At 40.2% G+C, this 26,440-nt stretch overlaps 1 protein-coding gene across 4 annotated transcripts in view; it reads left to right on the forward strand.

The window, feature by feature from the left end:
• TEC (tec protein tyrosine kinase) overlaps positions 1–26,440 on the forward strand; it is a 140,173-nt gene that overhangs the window by 112,270 nt on the left and 1,463 nt on the right. For all 4 annotated transcript variants that reach the window (XM_030923641.1, XM_030923650.1, XM_030923636.1 and 1 more), the window contains 9 exons: positions 6,603–6,657; positions 12,970–13,049; positions 14,218–14,351; positions 17,665–17,739; positions 18,516–18,687; positions 18,804–19,020; positions 23,322–23,386; positions 25,721–25,839; positions 25,928–26,085. In XM_030923641.1, coding sequence (XP_030779501.1) covers positions 6,603–6,657; positions 12,970–13,049; positions 14,218–14,351; positions 17,665–17,739; positions 18,516–18,687; positions 18,804–19,020; positions 23,322–23,386; positions 25,721–25,839; positions 25,928–26,085 — 1,075 coding nt within the window. The remainder of the gene's footprint in view (positions 1–6,602; positions 6,658–12,969; positions 13,050–14,217; positions 14,352–17,664; positions 17,740–18,515; positions 18,688–18,803; positions 19,021–23,321; positions 23,387–25,720; positions 25,840–25,927; positions 26,086–26,440) is intronic.

Below are 26,440 nucleotides of genomic sequence, written 5' to 3' on the forward strand. Positions count from 1 at the left end.
GGGAGTCCACATGGCCTTTGTACCGTGCCTGGTAGACGACCAAGGGGAAACCTGTTCCCATGAGGGCAGGCAGAGACCCTATTCTGTCTTCCTACTCCATGTTCTGTTTTGCTTTGTTTTGTTTTGGCCACAGCCCATCCTGTAACACAATTGTATTAGTCAGGGTTCTCTAGAGGGACAGAACCAATAGGATAGATGTATATATAAAAGGGAGTTTATTAAGGAGTTCTGACTCACAATCACAAGGTGAGATCCCACAATAGGCCGTCTGCAAGCTGAGGAGCAAAGAAGGCAGTCTGAGTCCCAAAGCTGAAGAACTTGGAGTCCAATGTTCGAGGGCAGGAAGCATCCAGCACAGGGGAAAGATGTAGGCCAGAAGACTAAACCAGACTAGTCTTTCCACGTTTTTCTGCCTACTTTTATTCTGGTTGTGCTGGCAGCTGATTAGATTGTGCCCATCCAGATTGAGGGTGGGTCTGCCTTTCCCAGTCCACTGACGCAAATGTTAATCTCCTTTGGCAGCACCCTCACAGACACACCCAGGAGCAATACTTTGCATCCTTCAGTCCAATCAAGTTGACACTCAATATTAACCATCACAACAACTTAAATGTTCTCAGGAATTTACTGAAAAAGAAAAAAAAAAAAAAAAAAAGAAAGCCTCTGACAGCTGTGGAGTGAATAGTTCTTCTGCTGTTTGCTTGGGCCCAGGAGGAATCCCAGGCCACAAACTGTCGCTGGGCTGAACTCAGGATTTCCAGGCCAGCAGCTCCCAGTGTTATCAGTAACCTAGTTCAAACCTCCATACCCAGTCAACAGTGTAGGGAGGAGAAGATCAGAGAGATCAGTGCTGGAAAAGAAAGCAGATTCATTGTGATGGTTAATTAGAGGATGTTCTTGGTGGGAAGACGGTAAAGGGAGAAGGTGACAGAAATGAAAGGGCCCTTAGGACTGGAAAAAACTTAGGATAAAGGCTTTGAGTGGGTGGCATAGTTAGAAGGGGCAAAATTAGAGAACAAGCTAAGGTGTATAACTGGTTGGTTTTATGTTTTTCCTTTGTTTCTACCTCTTATCTTCTTTCCATGATTTATTCTCACCCATTCTCAAAGCTTAGCAAGGGTCTGGCCTTCCCTGGTTAAAAGGTGAAATGCCCTCAAACTTCTTCTTTCCTTATTGACATTGCTATGTTGGGGTAACTAGCTAATCTGAAAAACTAATTCACATTAGGGTTTTAATATCTAAGAACAATCGACAAATGACCTACAAATTCAGGGTCTAATTTCTAGATGTATAGTTCCTTCATCAGAAGGTATTAGCCTCTAATAAAGCTTTTCTGTGGCTTGCTGTTTTTTTAAATCCCTGCTCTTCAACCCACTGCTTTCGAATTCCTTCCTTCCTTCTTTCCTTCCTCCCTCCCTCCTTTCCTCCCTCCCTTCCTTCCTCCCTCTGTCTCTTTCTCTCTCTCTTTCTCTTTCTTTCCTTTCTTTCTTTCTTCTTTTCTTTTTTTCTATTTTTTTTCTTGGAGACAGAGTCTTACTCCGTCACCCAGGCTAGAGTCTAGTGGTTCAATCTCAGCTCATGGCAACCTCCGCCTCCCAGGTTCAAGTGATTCTCCTGCCTCAACCTCCTGAGTAGCTGGGATTACAGGTGCCCACTACCACACCTGGCTCATTTTTGTGTTTTTAGTAGAGACAGGGTTTCAGTATGTTGGCCAGGCTGGTCTCAAACTCCTGACCTCAAGTGATCCACCTGCCTTGGCCTCGCAAAGTGCTGGGATTACAGGAGTGAGCCACCTCCCCCGGCCAAAGATTTTTCTTTCAACCGTTGTGTCAGGGGAACCCACCCCCAATAATTCATGTAGGTTCTTTTCTATTTCCCTAAGTGTCGGCTGGTCTGAGAAATAAAGGGAAAGAGTACAAAAGAGAGAAATTTTAAAGCTGGGTGTCCAGGGAAGACATCACATGTTGGTAGGTTCCGTGATGCCCCCTGAGCCATAAAACCAGCAAGTTTTTATTAGCAATTTTCAAAAGGAAGGGAGTGTACGAATAGGGTGTGGGTCACAGAGATCACACGCTTCAAGGGCAACAAAAGATCACAAGGCAGAAAGTCAGGGTGAGATCACAAGGTCAGGGTGAAACTCAAATCACTAATGAACTTCCACGTCCCACTGTGTACGCATTGTCATTGATAAACATTTTAACAGGGTTCAAGAACAGAGAACCCGTCCGACTAGAATTTGCCAGGCTGGAATTTTCTAATCCTAGCAAGCCTAGTAGCGCTAAAGGAGAGTAGGGCATGTTTCATCCCTATCTACATCTGCATAAGGCAGACACTCCTGGGTGGCCATTTCAGAGGCCTCCTCTGGGAATGCATTCTTTTCCCAGGGCTGTTAATTATTAATATTCCTCACTGGGGAAAGAATTCAGCGATATTTCTCTTACCTGTTTTCGGTAATAAGAGAAATATAGCTCTGTCCTGCCTGGCCCACAGGCAGCCAGACTTTAAGGTTATATCCCTTGTTCCCTGAAAATCGCTGTTATCCTGTTCTTAAGGTGCCCAGATTTAATATTGTTCAAACACACATGCTCTACAAACAATTTGTGCAGTTAACGCAATCATCATAGGGTCCTAAGGTGATATACATCTTCAGCTTATGAAGATGACAGATTAAGAGATTAAACTAAAGACAGGCATAGGAAATTACAAGAGTATTGATTGGGGAAGTGATAAATGTCCATGAAATCTTCATAATTTATGTTCAGAGGTTGCAGTAAAGACAGGCATAAGAAATTATAAAAGTATTAATTTGGGGAACTAATAAATGTCCATGAAATCTTCACAATGTATGTTCTTCTGCCATGGCTTCAGCCGGTCCCTCTGTTCGGGGTCCCTGACTTCCTGCAACACTGTTGGGCCCTCTTTCCCCTGTCTCCCGACTGCTGCACTGGCAATATGGTTGTTCCCAGCATTGAAATTAGGCTTGGGTTTATGTTCTACTTCAGGACCCATTGATTGGCATAACAGTAGGCAAATTTTAACCTCTTAGAATCAGTTTTCTCATCTGTAAAAAGGTCAGTGGGAACCATTTTAATACCGCACAGGCTTTGAGACCAGACATTTGGTTCAATTTTGGCTTTGCTGTTTCCTAGCTGTATGCCCTTGAGATATGTTTTACTTCTCTGTTTCTCAATTTTTTCGTTTGCACAACAGCGGTGATAATACCACTTAACCTCCTAAGAGTTGTGAGGATGAAATGAGGTAATAAATGTAACATACTTAGAGCAGCACCTGACTGCTGTGGCTTGGATCTGGAGACCTCGCCAAGTCTCATGTTGAAATTTGATCCCCAGTGTTGGAGCAGGGGCCTGCGGGGAGATGTTTGGATTATGGAGGTGGAGCTCTCCCCCATGGTGAATGACTTGGTACCATTTTCAAGGAAGTGAGTTCTCACTCTTAGTTCCCACGAGAACTGGTTGTTGAAAAGAGCCTGGGCTGGGCACAGTGGTTCACGCCTGTAATCCCAGTATTTTGGGTGCTGAGGTGGGCAGATTGCTTGAGGTCAGTAGACCAGCCTGGCCAATATGGTGAAAATTAGCCAGGCATGGTGACGGGTACCTGTAATCCCAGCTACTTGGGAGGCTGAGCCAGGAGAATCTCTCGAACCCAGGAGGCAGAGGTTGCTGAGATCACGCCATTACACTCTAACCTGGGCAACAAGAGTGAAACTCCGTCTCAAAAAAAAAAAAAAAAAAAAATTAGCTGAGCGTGGTGGCATGCACCTGTAGTCCCAGCTATTTGGGAGGCTGAGGCAGGAGAAACCCAGGAGGGGTTTCCACCTCACTTAAACCCAGGAGGTGGAAGTTGCAGTGAGCCGAGATCGTGCCACAGCACTCCAGCCTGGGTGACACAGCAAAACTCTGTCTCAAAAAAAAAAAGAAAAAAAAAAAAAAAGATCCTGGTGCCTCTGTCTTCTCTTGCTTTCTCTATCTTGTCATGTAATATCTGCACACCAGCTCCCTTCATCTTCAGACATGAGTGGAAGCATCCTGAGGTCTTTTTCAGATGCTGGTGCTGGCACCATGCTTCTTGTACATCCTGTAGAACCATGAGTCAAATACACCTCTTCTCTTTATAAATTAGCCAGCCTCAGGTATTCCTTTATAGAGGTGTATGGTATCTGTGTCACATTTTACCTGTGTGTGTAATTCTTCCTGATGGGAGAATTTAGGGGAGCCACTGTTGTCTTTTTTTTTTTTCTTGCCTGGAGATAGATAATCACAGGAGAGGAGAAAGAAGCCACAGGAGAGGAGAAAGAAGGACTGAACTGTTAGAAAATCCCGACCATGAGTTAATTCATCTATTTGTGTATGACTCCTTCCTCCTTTCTGTCTTTCAACAGACACTTAAAGGTCTGAATTGATATCCCAAAGAAGGGAACATCCTTTCCAGGGAACTTGTCAACGCCCTAAAAATGACCCCTCAGAACAGGATTTTCAAGAGCCTTCCCTTTGTGCAGTGGATTCCTTCTTTCCTCCTTCTGAGGAGCTGGAATACAGTAGATGAGGAAGGGGCCTCCTCCTTTCTCTAAGTATCTTATGTCTAGTTTCCTCTTGAGAGCTACAATTTAGCTTCACTGATTTCTTATTTCTGAACCCAAGATGAAACCACCTTTGCTTACTCTTATTGTGAAGATGGACTGGATCTTCTGTTTTTAATAACTTTTTCTCAATCTCTCAAATCCCGCTACTTTATAATTCATAATTAAAGCTCCACGTATGTTTCCTTAGTTAATTTTTATGAATGTTTTTGGCACTTGATAAATGTTTCTTTGTATCAGTGGAAAAGCATTAGGGACAGAACTCTGTTCTCCTGATTTATTATATTTCTCAATTACATTCAGAAATGTGTTGATCACAACTGCAATTTTGTTGAACTTGGTCTCATTTCATAAAACGGGGTCCATGTAATGAGATGTTGACAATTCTGAGGCCTGGCTCAATACCTCAGATTCCAATTAAAATGTCTAACAGTCTTTAGCTTGGATTGAGGCTGTAATTTGCATTTGGCTACTACATAAAAGAATCTGGACAGAAAAAGATCTTGTATTGTCTTTTTTGTTCTTTGTGTTTTTCCCTTCTTCAGTCAGGGAAGGCCTATCTTTCCCTGTCTTAGGGTTTTTGCTGGGCCAAAAGCAGGTGCTGGTTCTCTTATGGAAGGCTGAAGCAGTACTGGGAAATTTAAATGTCCAGAGGAGCTGAGCTGATTTTATAACATTTGAAGTCTCAGGGTATATGACTGTGGTGGAGAATTCCTTGCCAACGAGTAAGGATCTAACAAAATAAGTTTAAAACCAAAGGCCAAAGAAAAATTGTCTAAGTTCATGTTCTTATGGCCTGTTTGCTGAAATCACATGGAGGGATCGATTATGCTGGGGAAAGTACAGAGAGGCGAGTATCTCTCAGGATGAAGTGGTTAATGACAGCATCAAGAAAACGGCTTTCTAAAGGATAAGAAGAGGTACAGGACCAGGCATGGTGGCTCACGCCTGTAATCCCAGGATTTTAGGAAGCCAAGGTGGGCAGGTCCTTTGAGGCCAGGAGTTCAAGACCAGCCTGGTCAACACAGTGAAACCCTGTCTCTACTAAAACTACAAAAATTAGCCAGGTGTGGTGGTGCATGCCTATAATTCCAGCTACTCAGGAGGCTGAGGCAGGAAAATCATGTGAACCCGGGAGGTGGAGGTTGCAGTGAGTTGAGATTGCGCTACTGCACTTTTGTCTGGGTATCAGAGCAAGACTCTATCTCAAAAAAGAAGAAGAGGTACAGATTGGCAGGGCCTTGGGATGTGGCACAGGGTAGTGGAATGATCTCATGGGAGGGAAGACCAGCTGATTGGTCATGGCAGACATTTCTATAATAGAGTCTTGGGCAACCACAGGACTTGGGGCTCTGCTGGAAACCAGCAAGTCTGAAGACCCAGGAGGCCTGTGCTTATGTTTTGTTGTTTCTTTTTTCACTTAGGACCTTTGTGAAATTCATTGAGGGAGCCACCATTATGACTTAAGATGAAATCTGCTGCCATATTGATAGGAGGAGGGCTTGGAATAAGATTTAGTTTGAATTAAAGACAGTAATACAAAGTGACACTTCCTGCATGTTTGAGTCAGTAGAGTAAAATTCATTCTTGCCGTGATTCTAGTAGTGAAAAATTGAAAATGATTTTTATGTTGAACAGTGAAGAATAGCTTAAATAAATTATGGCACATGCATACTATCATATGTAGACTTATATTGATTTGCAAAAATATCCTATAATGTTATATGAAAAATTCAGATTATAGTATAGCCTATGTAGTTTAATCTCACTTTAATAAAACATAAGAATATGGGCATACATACATGTTTTCATAGAAATACGAGTAGAAAAAGTCTGGAAGTATATACATCAAAATTACTAGTTGTCTGTTATTGAAATTATGGTGATATCTTGTTCTTATTTGTTATATTTATTATTAATGAGCAGAATTACCTTATTAATTCTGAAAATAATAAAATATGTCCTAAAAACCTGAGGCCTGAAATGTATTGTTTTTTCTGTTCAGATGGTATTGCAGAAATATGAATAGAAGCAAGGCAGAGCAACTCCTCCGCAGTGAAGTAAGTGTTTGTACCTGTGGGTTTGGCTTAAGGGCAAATTAATTTTAGTGAGTCCATAATAAGTAGTTCCACGTATCTCTCTTTCTAAATTTGTTCAGCAGTGAGCAAGTCTATGCAAAACTATTCCCAGAGGCTAAGGGAGCTCAGAGACTGAAGAAAGAGGCTGACAAATTCAGTTTATAGAAAGAAATATTTAATAGGGACTTACAAACAGAAGTAATCATGGGTGGCCCTGTGGCCTCAGGGCAGTTATCCCCACACCTGCCCTCCAGAAAATATTCTTTATATAGCAAACTTTTAGGGTAAAACGTGCAGCTGGGCATGTCTTCAGCCTTTCTTACCAGCACATGTGACCACTGGTGAGATTAGATAAGCATCTTTATGAAAGCATTGTTTAAACACCTTGCTGCAGAACACCTTGGTAAGTGGGGATCAAGCACTGGTCATCACTGTGGTTTCACTTCAAGGTTACATCACTCTTGCCATGTGACAGGCTGTTTTCCTACTTGATACCCCTTGAAACTGGCCCTTACAATTTCATATGCCCAAAGCCTTGGTAAAATAACCAGTGTGGTTATTATAGCAGTGGTTTCCCCAGTGTGTCCTGTTACAAAAGAAAACATAGCTTATTGAACTTATGCAAGTAACTATATTGCCACAAAATAAGAACACTCAAAAATAGCTTCCAAATTTTGGAGAAATCAGGTAGAGGTTAATGCTTCAGTTTGGCTCTCAAAAGTATACTTTACTCAATTGCTGTAAGCTTTAAATAGTTCAGAACACACAAAAACACAGTTTCTTGACTCTTGTTCAGAGTAGCAGCCTTCCACACAGGTTGTTGTCCATTCACCTTGGAACCGCCATCCACAAACCAAGCAACTCTTGCTTGGTCAGTTGAGAGCTGTTTATTGGGCACTGTAGAATCCAGCAGCTACTCACACAGTTCCAGAGTCAGTCTTTGGGTTAGTGAGGCTCCCTGCTCATGAGTGTCTCCTCCTTGTACCCACCAGATAGTGTGATCCTGTATCAACCATTTCCATTTTATGATGGAACTCTTTTAGATACTGCTATCTCCATTAGAGTGTTCCTCTGACATCACCTGAGACAGCACGGATATTTCAGGTGTCAAGAGCATTTTATGTTCTTCAGTCGTAGATGTAGCTATAGTTAGCATCCATAGCAAGGCAGTAAATGCCCCTCTAGTAGAAGTTCTCTAGTCCAGAGTGCCAGTAGTTGTCACTGGGAGGTGCTAACTGGCTTTTGCCATAAGACCTAGTAACACTCAACAAAAGACTATCAAGTAGAAAATTTGTCCCTACCAGCATTCCAACTTTTTCTATACTATGAGCTTGGACAGTCATACTGGCTCCCATTTATCATGTCCAATTAATATTGCTTGAAGGGCAGGTTTACATGCCCTCTATTTTATAGTAGAAGAAACATTCCCCAGTCAAATACAATGTTCATTACCAGAAAACATTTAGATAAAGGGGACACAGCTACTTTACATAAAACCTGTTCAAACATTCCAACTTTCATAGTCTTATAAACCCTTATGTTTTTATGTTTTAATCCTAGGAACTTCTTTTCTCTACCTCCAGAACATTTTACCCTCTGTTGTGCAGAGGCTTTAGGTTCCCAGCAGGGAGTTGAACCAAGGGACCCTGACCCTTTTGTCAGTTTTTATCTTGATTAACCTGCTTCAGTTTTGCCCTGAAACAATTTTTGGTCAGCCTTATCATTATAATCTCTGTCTTTTAGCTTTTTACGTTTCTGCAGACTGGGGATATAGCAAAGTAATTTTGGGCTCTTTAATGTTGCGGAACCAGCAGGGGCTCCTTTTGGTCCACACAACCTTCAGTAGTATTGTATTAAGACCTTTGTTTTAACCCCATAAATTTCCATTTTATTCATTTGATTTTTTTATAACCATCTAAAGATTTTCTCCCTGCTGGGACAAGTTCCGTGACTTTCCTTTCTTTTTCTTCATTCTCTTTCTACCCATTTAGTTTTATCTATATCATTTTTTCCTTCATTTTGAAATAACCTTTAAATAACCTGTGAACTAGAAAAAATGACTTTTTCTTAAGCAAAAGCTATATCCTATCTTTTATGTAGCCTTCTTCACCAAAAATTCATCTTACTTTCTTTATACACTGTGTATATAGAATTGTTTCTCTTACATCTAGTAGTTTTAATTATATACACTAACTACTATTGTAACTCTTTATTTTTTTTTTTTTTTTTTTTTTTGAGATGGAGTCTCGCTCTGTTGCCCGGGCTGGAGTGCAGTGGCCGGATCTCAGCTCACTGCAAGCTCCACCTCCCAGGTTCACGCCATTCTCCTGCCTCAGCCTCCCGAGTAGCTGGGACTACAGGCGCCCGCCACCTCACCCGGCTAGTTTTTTGTATTTTTTTAGTAGAGACGAGGTTTCACCGTGTTAGCCAGGATGGTCTCGATCTCCTGACCTCGTGATCTGCCCGTCTCGGCCTCCCAAAGGGCTGGGATTACAGGCTTGAGCCACCACGCCTGGCCAGTTGTAACTCTTAGTAGTTCTAATTTCCAGTAAAATATCTAGGAAGTGATTAATTTTAATTAAGCTCACATACAAGTCAAACAAGTGTCAAAAACGTCACAGAAGCAGCAGTTTTATGAACTGAGGCAGAGACAACCTAAACCTGTCTGACTAGTAGATCTAGGCAAAATGTCTGAATTAAATTCTGAAGATGTTTCTATTTTATTTTACCAACAATTTAAAAACTAATTTCATTTACCAGATGTTTTCTTAGGTCACATAGAAATGTCACAAACACATAACACATATAGACATATAGGCATACAGGCACACAGGAGGAAAACTTACAGCTTTCATGAAGAATTGTCATTGCCACCTTTCAGATAGTTTTCATTTTCCTTTTGTTAGCACAGCATATCCTGTAGCAATTTATTTTTCATCCTGGAAGTAAAAATTGCTTTATCAAGTCCCACGAAAACCTGAGCATAGATGGCTTACCTCATTCTTAATTTTTAGAGAAGCCCCTGGGGCTTTCCACTAACCACCACGAGGTTGTCCCTCCTGGTAAATTTCCTTCATTAGGCCAAACCTCTGTCACAGCCAGAATGATCCAGGCCATAAGGCTACAATTCCCTTGTGTATGTATGCCTTGCATTATGAAGGCATTGCTGCAGGGCTGGGTGGGTAGTAATGTCACTCATTTTTTTCTGCTTCATTCCTGGCTAGGGAAATGTCATCACCCACTGTGTCCCGCAGTTAGACCATCCAAGCAGCCAGGGGTTCCCTAGGTAGTTGTTGCTTTTTATTTTAACTCATTTATGCTAGAGGTTGCAAATTTTTTGTGTGTGAAAAATCAGACCTTTGATGACTTTGAGCTGTAGGATGTAAATAACGCCCACAAGCTTAGTGTTCCAATAATGGAACACTAGGCATAAATGGATTAAAGCCTAATCAAGTGAAGCGGTGGGAGTAGAGAAGGAAAAAAGAAATCTGCAACTGTTTGTTATCAATTGGTAGCAAACACTACTGTTCTAGGACCAGCCAGTAGTTGGTTAAAGGTCTTTGCAGTGTCTGAGTTCTGCAGGGAGAGTCTCCTGTAGTGGCCCATCCTCATTTTGCTGCAGTTGTTACACTTTCACTTTCCTTAGCATGAGGGGCAAGCTTACTCTAATGCTTTCTTCCTGATTGATCATTTGCTGCCTTGACTTTTAGTACTTAAGTATTTGGTTTTTTTTTTGGCTTGAAGTTAGTTATTTTAGAATAATTTACATTGATATTACATAATATCTTTTATAAATAAAGCATTAATAGATGTTTAATTCTATTTAGAAATAAATGTGCTGAAATTGCTATACCTTTAAAAAGAAATAAAATGAAAGGGTAAAATGTATAGAGGGAACTACCCTGTGCTGAGTAATGGGACCTGGGTCTACCTGTGACTTTTCTAGTCTACTTTTCGCATCTGTAAGAGAAGGAGTTGGACTAGAAGATGATCTCTACAATTCTCTGCATTTCTGATCTAGTTTTCTATTTAGCTATTGTTCCCAGTCTTTTAAACTCATGTTTTCTCATTTTACCTCCTGCTTAGTGTCATGCATCAAGATTTTGTTGAGTGCTTGTTTTTGTAGTTGATGTTAAAAAAACAATAGTAGGTGACTTTGGTTAATTCTTTTTTTTTTTTTTTTTTTTTTTTGAGACGGAGTCTCGCTGCCACCCAGGCTGGAGTGCAGTGGCCGGATCTCAGCTCACTGCAAGCTCCGCCTCCCGGGTTTACGCCATTCTCCTGCCTCAGCCTCCCAAGTAGCTGGGACTACAGGCACCCGCCACGTCGCCCGGCTAGTTTTTTGTATTTTTTTTTTAGTAGAGACGGGGTTTCACCATGTTAGCCAGGATGGTCTCGATCTCCTGACCTCGTGATCCGCCCGTCTCGGCCTCCCGACTTTGGTTAATTCTAACTACACGTAACCATGCCCACAGGATTCTTCCATGCCTCTCTGGAGACCCTACAGTGAGAGGCAGATGTAGCGGAGTGAGTAGCTAAATGGCAGCCTGGGGACCAGATCCTGCCTCTGCTGCTTACTAGCTGTGTGACCTGGTGCAAATTACCCAGCCAGTCTTTCTGTTTGTCATTTCCTTACCTACAAAGTAATGTGGGGATAACAATAGTACCTATGTAATAGGACTGTTTTGATGATTAAATAAATTGATATGCTAGAACATTAGAACAGAATAAATTTTCAATAAATAAGTGTGTTTATTTATTTGTTTGTTTATTTATTTATTTATATTATTTAAGACAGTTTCTCTCTCTCTGTCTCCCAGACTAGAGTGCAGTGGTGTGATCTTGGCTTACTGCAGCCTCTGTCTCCTGGGTTCAAGCGATTCTCCTGCCTCAGCCTCCCAAGTAGCTGAGATTACAAGCATGCACCACCATGCCTGGCTAATTTTTAGTAAAGATGGGGTGTTTTTAGTAGAGATGGGGTTTTGCCATGTTGGCCAGGCTGGTCTTGAACTCCCGACCTCAACTGATCTGCCTGCCTCAGCCTCCCAAGGTGCTGGGATTGCAGGCATGAGCCACCGTGCCCAGCCTCTGTTATACTGTTTACTGACTGATTATTACAATTATTATCCCTAATTGTTATCAGGGATTTTTGTGGGGCCTTATTTAATTCCATTGTTTTTCCTATGAAGAAGAGTACAATTTGTTTTATTTTTCAACTAATAAAGGACACACTTTTCATCTTAAAGCAATTTAAATACTAGAGATTGATGGTAGTGTTACTGGACAGAGAGGCATTTGAGGTTCGTAGGGTCTATTTCTTGCTTTTCAGCTTGGAACCTGAGAAAGATTTGACCTTTAGTCTTTTAGCATTGTTTCCAACTGTTGATTTTCTCTGCTTAAGTTACTTGTGCCTCCATCTCGCCTTTCATAAAGGCTGATATTTGGCTGGGTATGTTGGCTTACGCCTGTAATCCCAGCACTTTCGGAGATCAAGGAGGGTGGATCACTGGAGGTCAGAAGTTCAAAACCAAGCTAGCCAACGTGGTGAAACCCCGTCTCTACTAAAAATACAAAAATTAGCTAGACATGGTGTTGCACGCCTGTAGCCCCAGCTACTCGGGAGGCTGAGGCAAGAGAATTCCTTGAACCCAGGAGGTGGAGGTTGTGGTGAGCTGAGATCGTGCCACTGCACTCCAGCCAGCCTGGGCAACAGTGTAAGACTCTGTCTCAAAAAAAAAAAAAAAAAAAAAAAGACTGATATTTAACTTCAACTTCTAGAGCATTAAGAATTTTTAAATTCATTCTTATAAAAAGCACTGAGACATTTATAGGAAAATTCAGTGTGGATTGAAAATCATACTGAGTCAAGAATCAAAGCTTATAACAAATATGAAAAGTGTATGAAATGAAACTCAATCATGAAGAAATATATTTTTTCATGACAGTTTTCCTACATGTCCAGGCCTTACAGGAATTGCAAAATCTTGTCTCTCAGTTCTGGAAGGGCACTGAGAGATTATTTGATTGAAATGTCTCACCATTCGTGAGGATTTGTGATTGTGGGGAATTAAGTGTGATTTCTTTAACTACTCTCCTAGCGCAGTAATTTGAAGTGCAAAGTCATGTGGGTGGGAGAAACCAAGGGGCCCTATTGGTAAGTTGTGCTTCTTCAAAGCAGATTTTCTAGGAAAGAATAATAATCATAAAATTATAATATTAGATTCTTCAGTATTCTCCATGGCGATGCTATTAGTAATTGGAATAAAACAATTTTTTTCTGAACTTGGATTTTAGGATAAAGAAGGTGGTTTTATGGTAAGGGATTCCAGTCAACCAGGCTTATACACAGTCTCCCTTTATACCAAGTTTGGAGGGTGAGTAATCCTACCTTTTTTTTATATATAATTTAGAGTTTTTGCATGAACTTCCTATGTACTTTATATGGATTCCTAATTTTCATTAAAAAATGCAGCATTTCACCATTAAAAAGAAAACCTGAACTTGATTTCTGAAGTGTATATACTGTTTTTTGTATTTATATTTTCAGTAATTTTCACTATAGTTTTTCATATATATTTGTTGAGTATGGCTATAATAACTTTAGTAACATTCAACAAACATTTATAGTGAATGGTGCTGGTCACTAAGGATAAAATCATGAGCAAAGGATGCAGAGACCCTGCCCACTAGTAGGTTAGTAGATGCTACAGTCCAGTAACAGACAGTGATGGTAGTAAGTGCCATGTGGGAGGGTAATGTGTGTGTGTGGTGGGTTTGGGGGTGGGGGATGGTAAGCAGCCCAGGCACATCTTGAGTTAGTCATGAATGCTCTCTCAAATGACATCCAAGCTGAGACCTGAGAGGTAAGTAGGAAAAACTCAGAGGGAGGGGACGGAGTGTTTCTGACCAGGAAATTGCCTAGACCTAGAGGGGAGAGAGGATGTGGTGAGTTCAAGTCACTGAAAAGTATGTTGTAGCTGTGTGGTAGAATGGGAGCAGAGTGAAGGGAGGAGAGAGAAGCCTGAGAGTTGAAGCAGAGGCAAGTTCATGTCAATGTCAATGAGTCTGAGCTTTACCCTAAGAGCAAAAGGAGTCATCTTGAAAGCATTTTTAGCAAGAGAGGACTAGAGAAGATCTCTGCTCTAGAAAGGTACCTAAAGTTGAATGTTTAAAAGTGTAATTTATTCGCTATTGGCAATTTAAGTATTCTAGACATTTGTAAGTTTATGCAACAGCAGGAACAAAAAGCAGTACCTGCTAATAGCTATTTTAAGACTTCCAACTGTTGTTAAGTGGAATTCATAAATGTTCTCTTTCAAAATCTCATGCAAAGGGCCATGTATGTTTTCAGTGAGTACTTTAAAAACTTTGACATGCTAATATGAAAGACGAAGCTAAGAAGAACATGGGGAAAGTAAAATTCGTGCCAGGAATAGAGGGAATCATATGAATAGACGCTGTGGTTGCCCTTGTAGAAAACACCTTAAGAATGAAGTTTTATTATTTCAACTTGGTTCTGACACATTTTGATTTTTGTTCTAGAGAAGGTTCATCGGGTTTCAGGCATTATCATATAAAGGAAACAACAACATCTCCAAAGAAGTATTACCTAGCTGAAAAACATGCTTTTGGCTCCATTCCTGAGATTATCGAATATCATAAGCACAATGCAGCAGGTAAGTGAGCTGTGAAAACCTACTTCAAATATAAGGTAGTGATTAAAATGATCAGATACTGTGATTAGTTCATTGTAGAATGTGGTTCATTTAAAATTACTGCATATTAAAGGAATGATATATACAAAGAATAATTAGAAATAATATCAAGCTTTATTAAAAGCTCTGTCTTGACCTTAGGACATGAGTTATTCCAGTGGTATATAGCAAATGTTCACATTACATTTATACACTGTTGGTGGTAGTGTAAATTAGTTCCACCATTGTGGAAGACAGTAAGACAGAAACACCATTCAACCCAGCAGTCCCATTACTGGGTATGTACCCAAAGGAATATAAATCATTCTGTTATAAAGACAAATGCATGTGGGTGTTCATTGCAGCACTGTTCATAATAGCAAAGACATGGAATCAACCTAAATGTCCATCAGTGATAGACAGGATGAAGAAAATCTGGTACATATACACCATGGAATCTGTGAAGCCATAAAAGAAGAATGGGATCATATCCTTTGCAGGGACATGCATGGAGCTGGAGGCCATTATCCTTAGCAAACTAACACAGGAACAGAAAACCAAATACCACATGGTCTCTCTTATAAGTGGAAGCTAAACAATAAGAATACATGGTTACATAGAGGGGAACAACACACACTGGAGTCTTTTATAGGGTAGAGGTTGGGAGGACGGAGAGGATCAGGAAAAACAACTTATGGGTACTAGGCTTAATACCTGGGTAATGAAATAATCTGTACGGCAAACCCCCATGACACAAGTTTACCCATGTAACAAACTTGCACTTATAACCCTGAACTTAAAAGTTAAAAATTAAGTTCACATTTATGTGGTATATATGTCCTTGATACTAAAGTCCAAGATATGTCTATTTCAGAATAGTCACAGAAGATGCCAGATATACCAGGATTCAGTCCTATGCTGTAGGTTTCCAGAGACTAGAGTAATCATATCCTACAAGTTAACCATCTTCTTGAATCTCTGGTACACTACCACCAGAGTGGGAACAAACTGAATACCAAAAAATAACAGAAACCACAGTTATGAAAATTAAAGTTCCACAGGATTATATAGAAAGATTTCCAGCCTTTGACTTTAAAAATGTAACTGGGCAGGGATAGCCAAGTGCTTCACCCAACTTATGAAAATTTTGAAATTTTATTGAAGGCACCCTTTGCAAAGCCTGTTATTTTGTGACTGTTCACTTTTTTCCAGGTAATAATAATGGTTATTTAGATAAAATTTATATACTATAAAGCTCACCCATTTAAAGTATACAATTCAGTGGTTTTTAGCATATTTACAGAGTTGTGCCAACTATCAGCATAATCTAAATTTTTTTTTAAAGAACATTGTCATCATCCCAAGAAGAAGTTTTGTATCAAATAATTGCCACCCCACCCCCCTTCACCAGCCCAGCCCCAGGCAACCATTAAGCTACTTTCCGTCTCCCTTATAGATTTGCCTATTCTGGACATTTCATATAAATGGAATTACAGAATATGTGGTCTTTCGTGACTAGCTTCACTGACTTAACATAACTGTTTTTGACGTTGTCATGTTGTAGTATGTAGATGCATTCCATTCCCTTTTTTAAAAACATACATCACAAGTTTACTGAAATAATCAGATAATATAAACAAAACGAACAGGGCTTGACACATAGCAATTGCACAATAACTTCTACTTATTATTGAGTCAAAACCCAGAGCCTAACACAATATTTGTGGAATGCTTAGGTTCTCAGGCCAGCATACAAGCCTACATTTAACTCTTAAGTAAAATAACAGTTTCAAATTTAGTATAATAATGCTAAATGTTGAGACGGGATCAACCCCTCTATCTCCAAATATAGGGGGATTATCTTACCATCCACCTGTTGTGTTAGAAAGTCATGCTTCATCTACTTATGGAAGCCAAGACACAGCCTAGATATGTACAAACTATAGCTAAAATGAGGTTAAGGAAAAAATTTGCTGACGATAAATATCACTAGGAATTCTAGACAATGTAAATTGCCATTAATGTTTATTGCTGTGATGGACTTCCTGAACACATTGTTAGAAACTGGTTTGTGGTTTGTGGCTAGGTATACAAATAATAATTCGTTGTATGGATTTTGTTTATTATTCATCAGTTGATGGACATTTGGGTTGTTTCCACATTAGTTCTCTTATGAATAATGCTTCTGTAAACAGCTGTACACCAGTTTTTGCGTGGAAATAAGTTTTCATTTCTTTTGGGTATTTACCTAGTTATGGGTATGCTGCATCATATGGTAACTTTGTGTTTAACATTTGAGGAACTGATTTCATATCAATTTATATCTCATTCTGTTGTTTTCTTTTTTGGTGTTTTTGCTCCCTAATTTTTTCTTCTGTATTCCTGTATAAGTTTTATTCTTCACTGTCATCTCAATTCATTCAACAAACATGTATCAAGTGCCTACTGCATGCCAAAAACAGAGCCAGACTTTGGGGAGACTGTGGTAGACTAGGTATAGTCACCGATCCTGATTTTCCGAGACCCTACCACTTGCGGGGAGACAGAGAAGTACATGATGATTTTAAATTGCTTTGAGATATCTTGTAGTAGAGGAAATACAGAGTGCTATGGGTGTTTATGGAAGAGACACCTCCTGTTTCTTATTTAGTGCTGTATGCAACTTGGGTTAAAAGATCCACACTGATTTCCAGTAGTTGGTATTCTGAATTGTTGCTATCTTAGAGCCCGATTTTTTTTTTTTTTAAGTGTATGTTTAGTTTTTTTTTTTTTTTTTTATTTAAGTTCTAGGGTACATGTGCATAACGTGCAGGTTTGTTACATATGTATATTTGTGCCACGTTGGTGTGCTGCACCCATCAACTCGTCAGCACCCATCAATTCATCATTTATATCATGTATAACTCCCCAATAGAGCCCGATTTTTATGCTAAGATTGCTAATACTGAGTCATGTCAGGTGAATAACTTTCATTTTTAGCAGGCTAATATAATTCCCTTTCATAGTTCAGCTCTCATATTGGAAAAGAACGTGAAATAACTGTTAGAAACCTTTTAACATCCTTTAAAATATTTGGAAAAAGAGAAAGCTAGCATGGTGCCTGTTAAACACTGTAGTATTTAAAAGAAAATGTTTGTTGAATGAATAAAAGCATATAGCACAGTGCTGTATGTACACACAGAGGATGAGCAATAAATGAATAAATGATGAATTTTATAAGTGAGTTTCCTGTAGCATGTGACCAAGCAGAATGATTATGAATGAGTTTGACTGCAACACTTTCTTTGATTATTAGGACTTGTCACCCGGCTTCGGTACCCAGTTAGTGTGAAAGGGAAGAATGCACCCACCACTGCAGGATTCAGCTATGGTAACTCTTATTTTGTGGTTGCATGAGCTGATTTTCCTTGAAAAGAATCCATTGTCATAAGATAAATTTGGATGTATACTATTTCACATACTGGAACTGTTTTCGTAAGTTTATAGTATGAGTTTTTAGATAATTATACTTAAGACCATAGCAGCCTAGGTATTATGTTTTCATCATTATTCATAATTCCATAGAAAACTTTCTGTCAGTAAAAAAATAAGCATTATCATGTTAACATCTAAAATAAATCAAAGCTCTTCCTGGTTCTCACCAGCTTTATTGGTTACAAGAACGTAAGTAAGGATGGAGGTAAGAAAGAAAGCTTCCAACTTAGTTGTCTTTGTCGCTTCTGACAAAAGCCTTTAAAACAGCAGATTACATTATTTCCAACTTGATGGAATTGAAAAAGAAAAAAAAAAAAAACCTGAGAAGGAAGAGTGGTAAAGAAGGAAGTGTTTGTTTGACAAAAGTACCTTTAACTTTCAGGCTATATTATTATTATTATTATTATTATTATTATTATTATTATTATTAATGATTGTGCAGAATTGTCTTGCCTTCTTCATTTCACATTGGTTAGAAGGGATTCATCCTCCCCACCTTTGGCAGTTCAGATGCAGGTTTCAAGTCTCTTTTGTGTTTTACCAGGAATTATTACAGTGTTATCCTGTAATTCTGAGGTTGATCTGATCTTGGTTATAGGTTCTTTTTCCCCTCTCTGATTCATGCTACGTTTTCCTTTTTAAATATGAACATTTTCCCCTTCTGTCATGCAGAGAAGTGGGAGATTAACCCTTCAGAACTGACCTTTATGAGGGAATTGGGAAGTGGACTGTTTGGAGTGGTGAGGCTTGGCAAATGGCGAGCCCAGTACAAAGTTGCAATCAAAGCTATTCGGGAAGGTGCCATGTGCGAGGAGGACTTTATAGAAGAAGCTAAAGTGATGATGTAAGTGGCGATCATCTTTCTGGCTCATCTTTTTGTATTAAAAAGTGGCCCCTCACCAAAAACTTGGTAGTTTCTTTTCCTGTAGTAACTATATATATGTATGTCTTCCTTTCCAGGAAACTGACACACCCGAAGTTAGTGCAGCTTTATGGTGTATGCACCCAGCAGAAACCAATATACATTGTTACCGAGTTCATGGAAAGGGGCTGCCTTCTGAATTTCCTCCGACAGAGACAAGGTCATTTCAGTAGAGACGTGCTGCTGAGCATGTGTCAGGATGTGTGTGAAGGGATGGAGTATCTGGAGAGAAACAGCTTCATCCACAGAGATCTGGTAACCCTAGCCGCCCACATTCCCACTCATTGGTTGAATTCCTTTGTAACAATGGCTCAGCAAATGTGCAATGATGTATTAATAGCCAATGTTTGTTCTTAACAGTCTTTCACCGTTATTTTTAAAGTTGGTAAATTTAACTTGCCCTGTAATTTTAAAGGAAAGATCTTTATTCAATCTAATGATTTACCTAGTTAATATCTCCAAGCAAGTTTCCATGTTTTAATTTTTTGATCTCCATAAGAATCCCATGAGATAGCTACTCACAGTGGATTCTCTTACCATCACTCTTGTACAGATGAGAAAATTAGCTTCAGGGAAGTGAAATGGCTTGCCTACTGTGATAAATAGGGAAGTTGCGGTTGGCCTTGACTTTCTAACTAGATCCCAAGTTCTTTTCCACCTCATACACTATAAACAGAAACTATAAGAGAAATCCTTTGGATTTTTTAAAAAATCTCTCAAATCACTGGGAAAACATGGAGGTTCATGTTAACTTCTCAAAATACCAGTAAAAGAAATCTGTTACCAGTTCTAAATTATTGTGATGGAGACAATTTTTCCCTTCTCACCTGTTCTCACTCTCTCCTCCATTCTTCTTTTCCCTCTGTTTTTCTTCTCTACCTGTTCTTTACAAATGCTTTCAGCATATTAGCAGCAGTGTCTGTCCCCTGAAAATAATCAGCTGAAAATGCTTGTTTTCAGCATATCTGTAGCACTGTCTGTCCCCTGAAAGAAAATAATTCTTTCACCAACAAGAGTATAATTTCAATTTGGGACTTCCTCCCGTATTTTAGTTTTAGCTTTCTAGTGATAAAGCATGGATACATTTCTTTTAGAAAGCAGAAATACTTTAAGACAGGTTTTTTTTTTTTTTCTTTGAGACAGGGTCTCACTTTGTCTTCCAGGCTGAAGTGCAGTGGCGTAATCTTGGCTCACTGCAGCCTCAAACTCCCGGGTTCAAGAGATCCTCCTGCCTCAACCCCCAAGTAGCTGAGACTATAGGCATGTGCCACAATGCCTGGCTAATTTTTGTAGAGATGGAGTTTCTCTGTGTTGCTCAGACTGGTCTCAAACTCAAGCGATCTGCTCAAGCGATCTGCCTGCCTCAGCCTCCCAAGTGCTAGGATTACAGGTGTGAGCCTCTGCACCCAGCCTTAGCAAAACATTTTTTAAAGTTAGCAGTCACCTTAGACAGACATTGTTCTGATAAGTATTTTACAAATAAACTCCTTTAATCATAATTCTAGGAAGTAGATTTTCTTATTATTCCCTTTTTACAGATGAGGAAACTGAGGTGCAAATAGGATAAAATAACTTACCAATGGGCAATTGAATTGTAGAGCCAGGATTTGAACCCGGGCAGCTTGGCTCTAGGGTCCCTACTTAACTACTATGCTATGCTCTCTAGAATTAAAGCATATTAGAGAGTTGAAGATTTGGAGATGGAACACTTGATTTCCTAGGTGTGTTTTGGGATACTTACCTTATCTTAGATTCAGTTTCGGTGTCTGTAAATTGTGGGTTATAATGTTGTTTGGCTTCCAAGACTGTTTTAAAGATCACACTATTTGACTGGGGCAAAGGGCTTTGTAAAATAGACATGCTATAGATAACATCAGTTATTGTTATCATTATGTCAGGGATGACGAAGAACATCTCTGTCAATTGAAACTCGTGAACTAAGAACCTTTGTCTGTTTTGTCCTTACAAAACTGATAAAAACTGAATATCTACATGGGTGTGGCAGATTACACCTTCCAGACAGATGGTATTTTGGCAAAAACGATTCTCATATTTCTGTGCCTGTGATATTGGTATTACTATGGTAGGTTTGTGTCACCCCTTATGGGAAACTTCAGATGCTCTTGTCTCCTTGGTAAAGAATCCTGTTGACCATCCAGCGCAGGCATTGTGGAGTTGTGAAGTGTTTTCGCAGGAAGATGCAGGCAGTCCAGGGAATGGGCATTAACTCTCATTTTATAACAGACTTTTTTTTTTTTTTTTTTTTTGAGACGGAGTCTCACTCGCCCAGGCTGGAGTGCAGTGGCGCGATCTCGGCTCACTGCAAGCTCTGCCTCCCGGGTTCACGCCATTCTCCTGCCTCAGCCTCCCTAAGTAGCTGGGACTACAGGCACCCGCCGCCATGCCCAGCTAATTTTTTTTGTATTTTTAGCAGAGATGGGGTTTCACCGTGTTAGCCAGGATGGTCTCGATCTCCTGACCTCGTGATCCACCTGCCTCGGCCCCCCAAAGTGCTGGGATTACAGGCGTGAACCACCGCGCCTGGCCTATGAGACTCTTAAAATGCAGTCAGCAAGAGGGAACCTCATATAAGTGCAATTGCCACATAGAGAAAATAGAATTATGAACAGTCAGGAAGAAAAACACATCTTGGTCTACGCGTTATGGTATTAAAATATTATTGGCCTGGTGTGGTGGCTCACGCCTATAATCCCAGCACTTTGGGAGGCCGAGGCGGGCAGATCACGAGGTGAAGAGATCAAGGCCATCCTGGCGAACATGATGAAACCCTGTCTCTACTAAAAATACAAAACACAGCCTGGCGTAGTGGTGGCCGCCTATAGTCCTGGCTACTTGGGAGGCTGAGGCAGAAGAATCACTTGAACCCGGGGAGGCGGATGTTGCAGTGAGCCGAGATGGCACCACTGGACTCTAGCCTGGTGACAGAACGAGACTCGGTCTCAAAAAAAAATCATCATATCTTCCTTCTGAGAAATACCATGTCTTTCTATCAAGCTATTTTCTTGAACCTTGTAACCTTGAAGAATGTGCAAGAAAATATAAATTAAATAATCCACAATTGTATTTGACCAATTCTGTACATCATGTTATAATATACTGGGAACATAAATGAAAAAACAAACTGTATTCACAAATAGCTGTTCTTTTGGTGACCGAGTCTTGCTCTGTCGCCCAGGCTGGAGTGCAGTGGCATGATCTCTGCTCATTGCAACCTCCACCTCCCAGGTTCAAGCAATTCTGCCTCCAGTCCCAGGTAGCTGGGGCTACAGTTGTGTGCCACTACACTTGGCAAATTTTTTTGTATTTTTAGTAGAGACGGGGTTTTGTCATGTTGGCCAGGCTGGTCTCAAACTCCCGACCTCAAGTTTTCCACCTGCCTCAGCCTCCCAAAATGTTGGGATTACAGGCGTGAGCCACTGCACCCAGCCTGTTCTTTGACTGGGATGAGATGACCAATCACTGAGCAGAAATATTGGGTAAGAGATTGGTCACCCATCATTGTGATGGTTCATTTTGATGATTGTGTATTATTAAGCTCACCTAGTAAGAACCGGATTAAGGACTTCAAGAGATGTTCTCATTGTCAGTAAGAAAATTGGATAGTTTAATAAGAACAGGTCTGGGAGGCAGAAAAGTGAGTTGACCCTTCTATTAGCCCTTGTTTAAGAATGGGCCGGGCGCGGTGGCTCAAGCCTGTAATCCCAGCACTTTGGGAGGCCGAGGCGGGTGGATCACGAGGTCAGGAGATCGAGACCATCCTGGCTAACACGGTGAAACCCCGTCTCTACTAAAAATACAAAAAACTAGCCGGGCGCGGTGGCGGGCGCCTGTAGTCCCAGCTACTCGGAGGCTGAGGCAGGAGAATGGCGTAAACCCGGGAGGCGGAGCTTGCAGTGAGCCGAGATCGCGCCACTGCACTCCAGCCTGGGCGACACAGCGAGACTCCATCTCAAAAAAAAAAAAAAAAAAAAAAAAAGAATGACAGTTGGCCGGTGTGGTGGCTCACACCTATAATCCTAACACTGGGGGAGGCGAGGCAGGTGGATGAGGGCAGGAGTTCAAGACTAGCCTGGCCACAATGGTAAAACCCCGTCTCTACTAAAAATACAATAATTAGCTGGGTGTGGTGATAGGTGCCTGTGATCCCAGCTATTCTGGAGGCTGGGGCAGAAGAATCACTTGAACCTGGGAGGCGGAGGTTGCAGTGAGCCAAGATTGCGCCACTGCACTCCAGCCTGGGCGACAGAGGCAGACCCTGTCTCAAAAAAAGAAGAAAAAAAAAAAAAAGACAATTGGTAAAGATTATACAATAATGCCTTATTGCAAATATGACTTTCTGACCTGCCTTTCTATTCATTTTGTCAAATACACAATGGAAATACTTCCATAGGGGTAAAAACAACTTATTAAAGGACATTTCCACCTCTGCAAATGTTGACTACGTTACACTAAATTTAATATGAACAGAACTTATATTTTCCTACTTAAATGGTGGAATTTTTAAACTAATATACCATCATAATGTTGTTTTCCAGGCTGCCAGAAATTGTCTAGTAAGTGAGGCGGGAGTTGTAAAAGTATCTGATTTTGGAATGGCCAGGTATGTCCAAGTATATGTGGTTTTAGGTGATGTTTTCATTTTTTTGGTGGAATTAATAAGTGTGGGAATAATTTGCAATGATGAAGCAGAAAGGAAATCTTGTTAACTGGTTCTCAGATTAAAATAAGTATGTATTGTGATGTTAGTAGTTCTCTCCACTAGGTGGTAGTATAGCCTGTTAAATATACTATGTTTCCTGGTGTGGATTTGATTTCTAGAATCTTTTGTTTTCACAAAAACATATTTGATGGTGAGGTTCTTAGTATGTCCATGTCTGCAGTGTTTTTCTTCTCTTAATTTTTATAATTTAATAGTATTATAAAATACCTTTAAAAGGTATTTAGTTTATTTTTTGTCTCTTCTTCCTCTGTCTGTCCATTCATTCATCCATACCTCCACCCATAAAAAATCAGGTGCCTGCTGTGTGCCAGGCATAATGATAGGCTGAACCATATTAGAGAATAAGACCTACAAGTCCTTGCCCGCACGCAGCTTACATTCAGGAAGAAGGTGAATCAGAAGACTTGATAAAGTTACATGATTGTGCAGGGTCGATACTGGTAAACTGTGGCTGTCAGTCTGACCCACACTTCATTTGGGTTTCACATTTTTAAATGGATGCAAAAATGAAAAGAATATTATGACATGTAAAAAAAATCTGAAACTCCAGTGTCACTGTCCATAAAAATAGTGTGACTGAGACATAGCCTCGCTCATTCATTTAGGTGTTACCTGTGACTGCTTTCCCGCTACAGATGCAGAGTCAAGTAGCTGTCTTGGGGACTGTATAGCCTGCCAGATCTGAAATATGTGTTATCTGGCCCTTTACAGAAAAGTTGACTGATCCCTGTAATAGAGATAATTTGGGGTGTTGCCGAGTGACGATGCAGGGCAAGATTGAGGGTGGCTACTCGATCTGATGTTCAGGACGACCTCTTTGAGATAGGGAGATTTGTCTGGAGAGAAGAAGGTAGGAAGTAGCCAGTGTAGGTGAAAATAAAAGGATAAAATATTTCAGGTAGGAAGAAAAAGTGAAAAAGCTTGAAGTCTGGGACACGTCTGGCCTGCTCAAGGAATGGAAAAAGCGCCAGGGTAGCTGGCCAACGGGCAGCGCCAGGAATGCTTATAAATGCAGGCAAGGACCAGGCCGTGTAGGGCCAAGTTTAACTCCTAAGGAAACTCAGGCCCAGGGAGATTAGAAAACTGTTACTGTCAGAAATGGGACCAGAACTTCCAACTCTTAGGATATTAATTACCCAGTGCTCTTTATTTGCTTTTATATAAAGATACTATATATTTGGCAGGCTGTCGGCCACTTTCATATGTTCAATCTTCATATGTTAGGCTTTCAGAAAATCTGCACTTTCGTATCAACCACTCAAAAACACTCTTTATACCCTAAAGTCACACTCCCTTGGCTGACAGTTTGATCCAGCCCATAGTGGCATTGTCTGCCAGCCAGCAGCTGGCTTTGTGCTGAGTCACCATCTTTGTCTACAGAGCAAAGGACGTTTGTGCAATTCTTTGAAAATTTTCTCATAGAAGCTTTTAGAAATTAATGGTATATTCACACATAATACAGAAATACATTCCTTTTGTAAATATGTGCTGCCCACCTTACGGAAGGGGCTGAAGTCTTTTCATCTACCAACCCTAATCAAGGATTCTCCCCCAAAGTTAGCCACTGTTACCAGTTTTTGTATGTTCTTCCAGAAGGACATAGTATGTTCACATAAAAAAGTTATATAGTATTGTTTTGAGTGCATGTATGTATGTGGGGATGTTATGTATAAATGCATACTCCACTGTTCACATGTGGCATATTTTGTGTTGTGTTTTTTTTTTTTTTTTTTCCATTTGCTATTTTCATATGCTGTAGTTTTAAATTTTGCTCTGTGGAATTGTGAAGGCTGAAAGCATGTGTGTTTCTAGATGCTTTATACCACTTCCTCTGGAGCAGCTCTGCTTTAGATTTTTTACATAAGGGGCCTGTGGGTTAAATTTTATTTAAAGAACAGAATTGCTTACAAAGAAAGGCTTGCAAAATATTTTATGATACCTTGTCTCTATTGCCTTATAAAAAGAAAGAAAAACAGAAAAATCAAAGTGCAGATGGTAATGTGGTGATGCATCCATCTCATGCACTTAAATTAAGCTGAAAGGAAGTTGGAAATCACCAAGTGTGGCCACTGAGGTGAACATTTAGCTTCAACCGGATGCTTGTTGGACTTCAGTCAACTGTGTTTTTGATTGCAAGGGGAAAAAAATGAAAGAACAAGTAGAAAATGCAGATTGTTCTTCAGAGGTGTAAACCCATGGTGTGTCTTACTCTAGGTATGTTCTGGATGATCAGTATACAAGTTCTTCTGGTGCTAAGTTTCCTGTGAAGTGGTGTCCACCTGAAGTGTTTAATTACAGCCGCTTCAGCAGCAAATCAGATGTCTGGTCATTTGGTAAGATCCATGGTCCATATTTCCTCATGTCCGTCCGCCCTGAGGAGGAAGTGGATACATTCATTTGGTAATTCTTATTCTTTTCCAGGTGTTTTAATGTGGGAAGTATTCACAGAAGGCAGAATGCCCTTCGAAAAATATACCAATTATGAAGTGGTAACCATGGTTACTCGAGGCCACCGACTCTACCAGCCGAAGTTGGCATCCAACTATGTATATGAAGTGATGCTGAGATGTTGGCAGGAGGTATAGGTTTTTTGTGTGCTTTCTTTTTGAATCTCTTAGGGATTGGGCTTGGTAAATAGATAACATGCAGTCTTTATAGCCTAGTGAGGTGGTGCATGCTTTATAGTAATTTCAAGCTCTAGGTAGGAAGCCAACCCTCTCAACTCAAATTCTGAATAACGGGAAGAAGTTGTAAAGATGTGGAAAATGCTAATAACTACCTCAATACATTCAGGCTACTTCCTCACTCTCAAGTGGGACTCCTTCCATAGTTGCCTGAGCTACGGACTTGGGGAATACGCCTGGAGAAGTAGCTCTTTTTTCACTGGGTCACTTGTAGAGTTGAAATACTATTTTTATACCAGAGTTGGTTTCT

The sequence above is a fragment of the Rhinopithecus roxellana genome, chromosome 2 (assembly GCF_007565055.1).
Source record: "Rhinopithecus roxellana isolate Shanxi Qingling chromosome 2, ASM756505v1, whole genome shotgun sequence".
Taxonomy (NCBI): Eukaryota; Metazoa; Chordata; class Mammalia; order Primates; family Cercopithecidae; genus Rhinopithecus; species Rhinopithecus roxellana.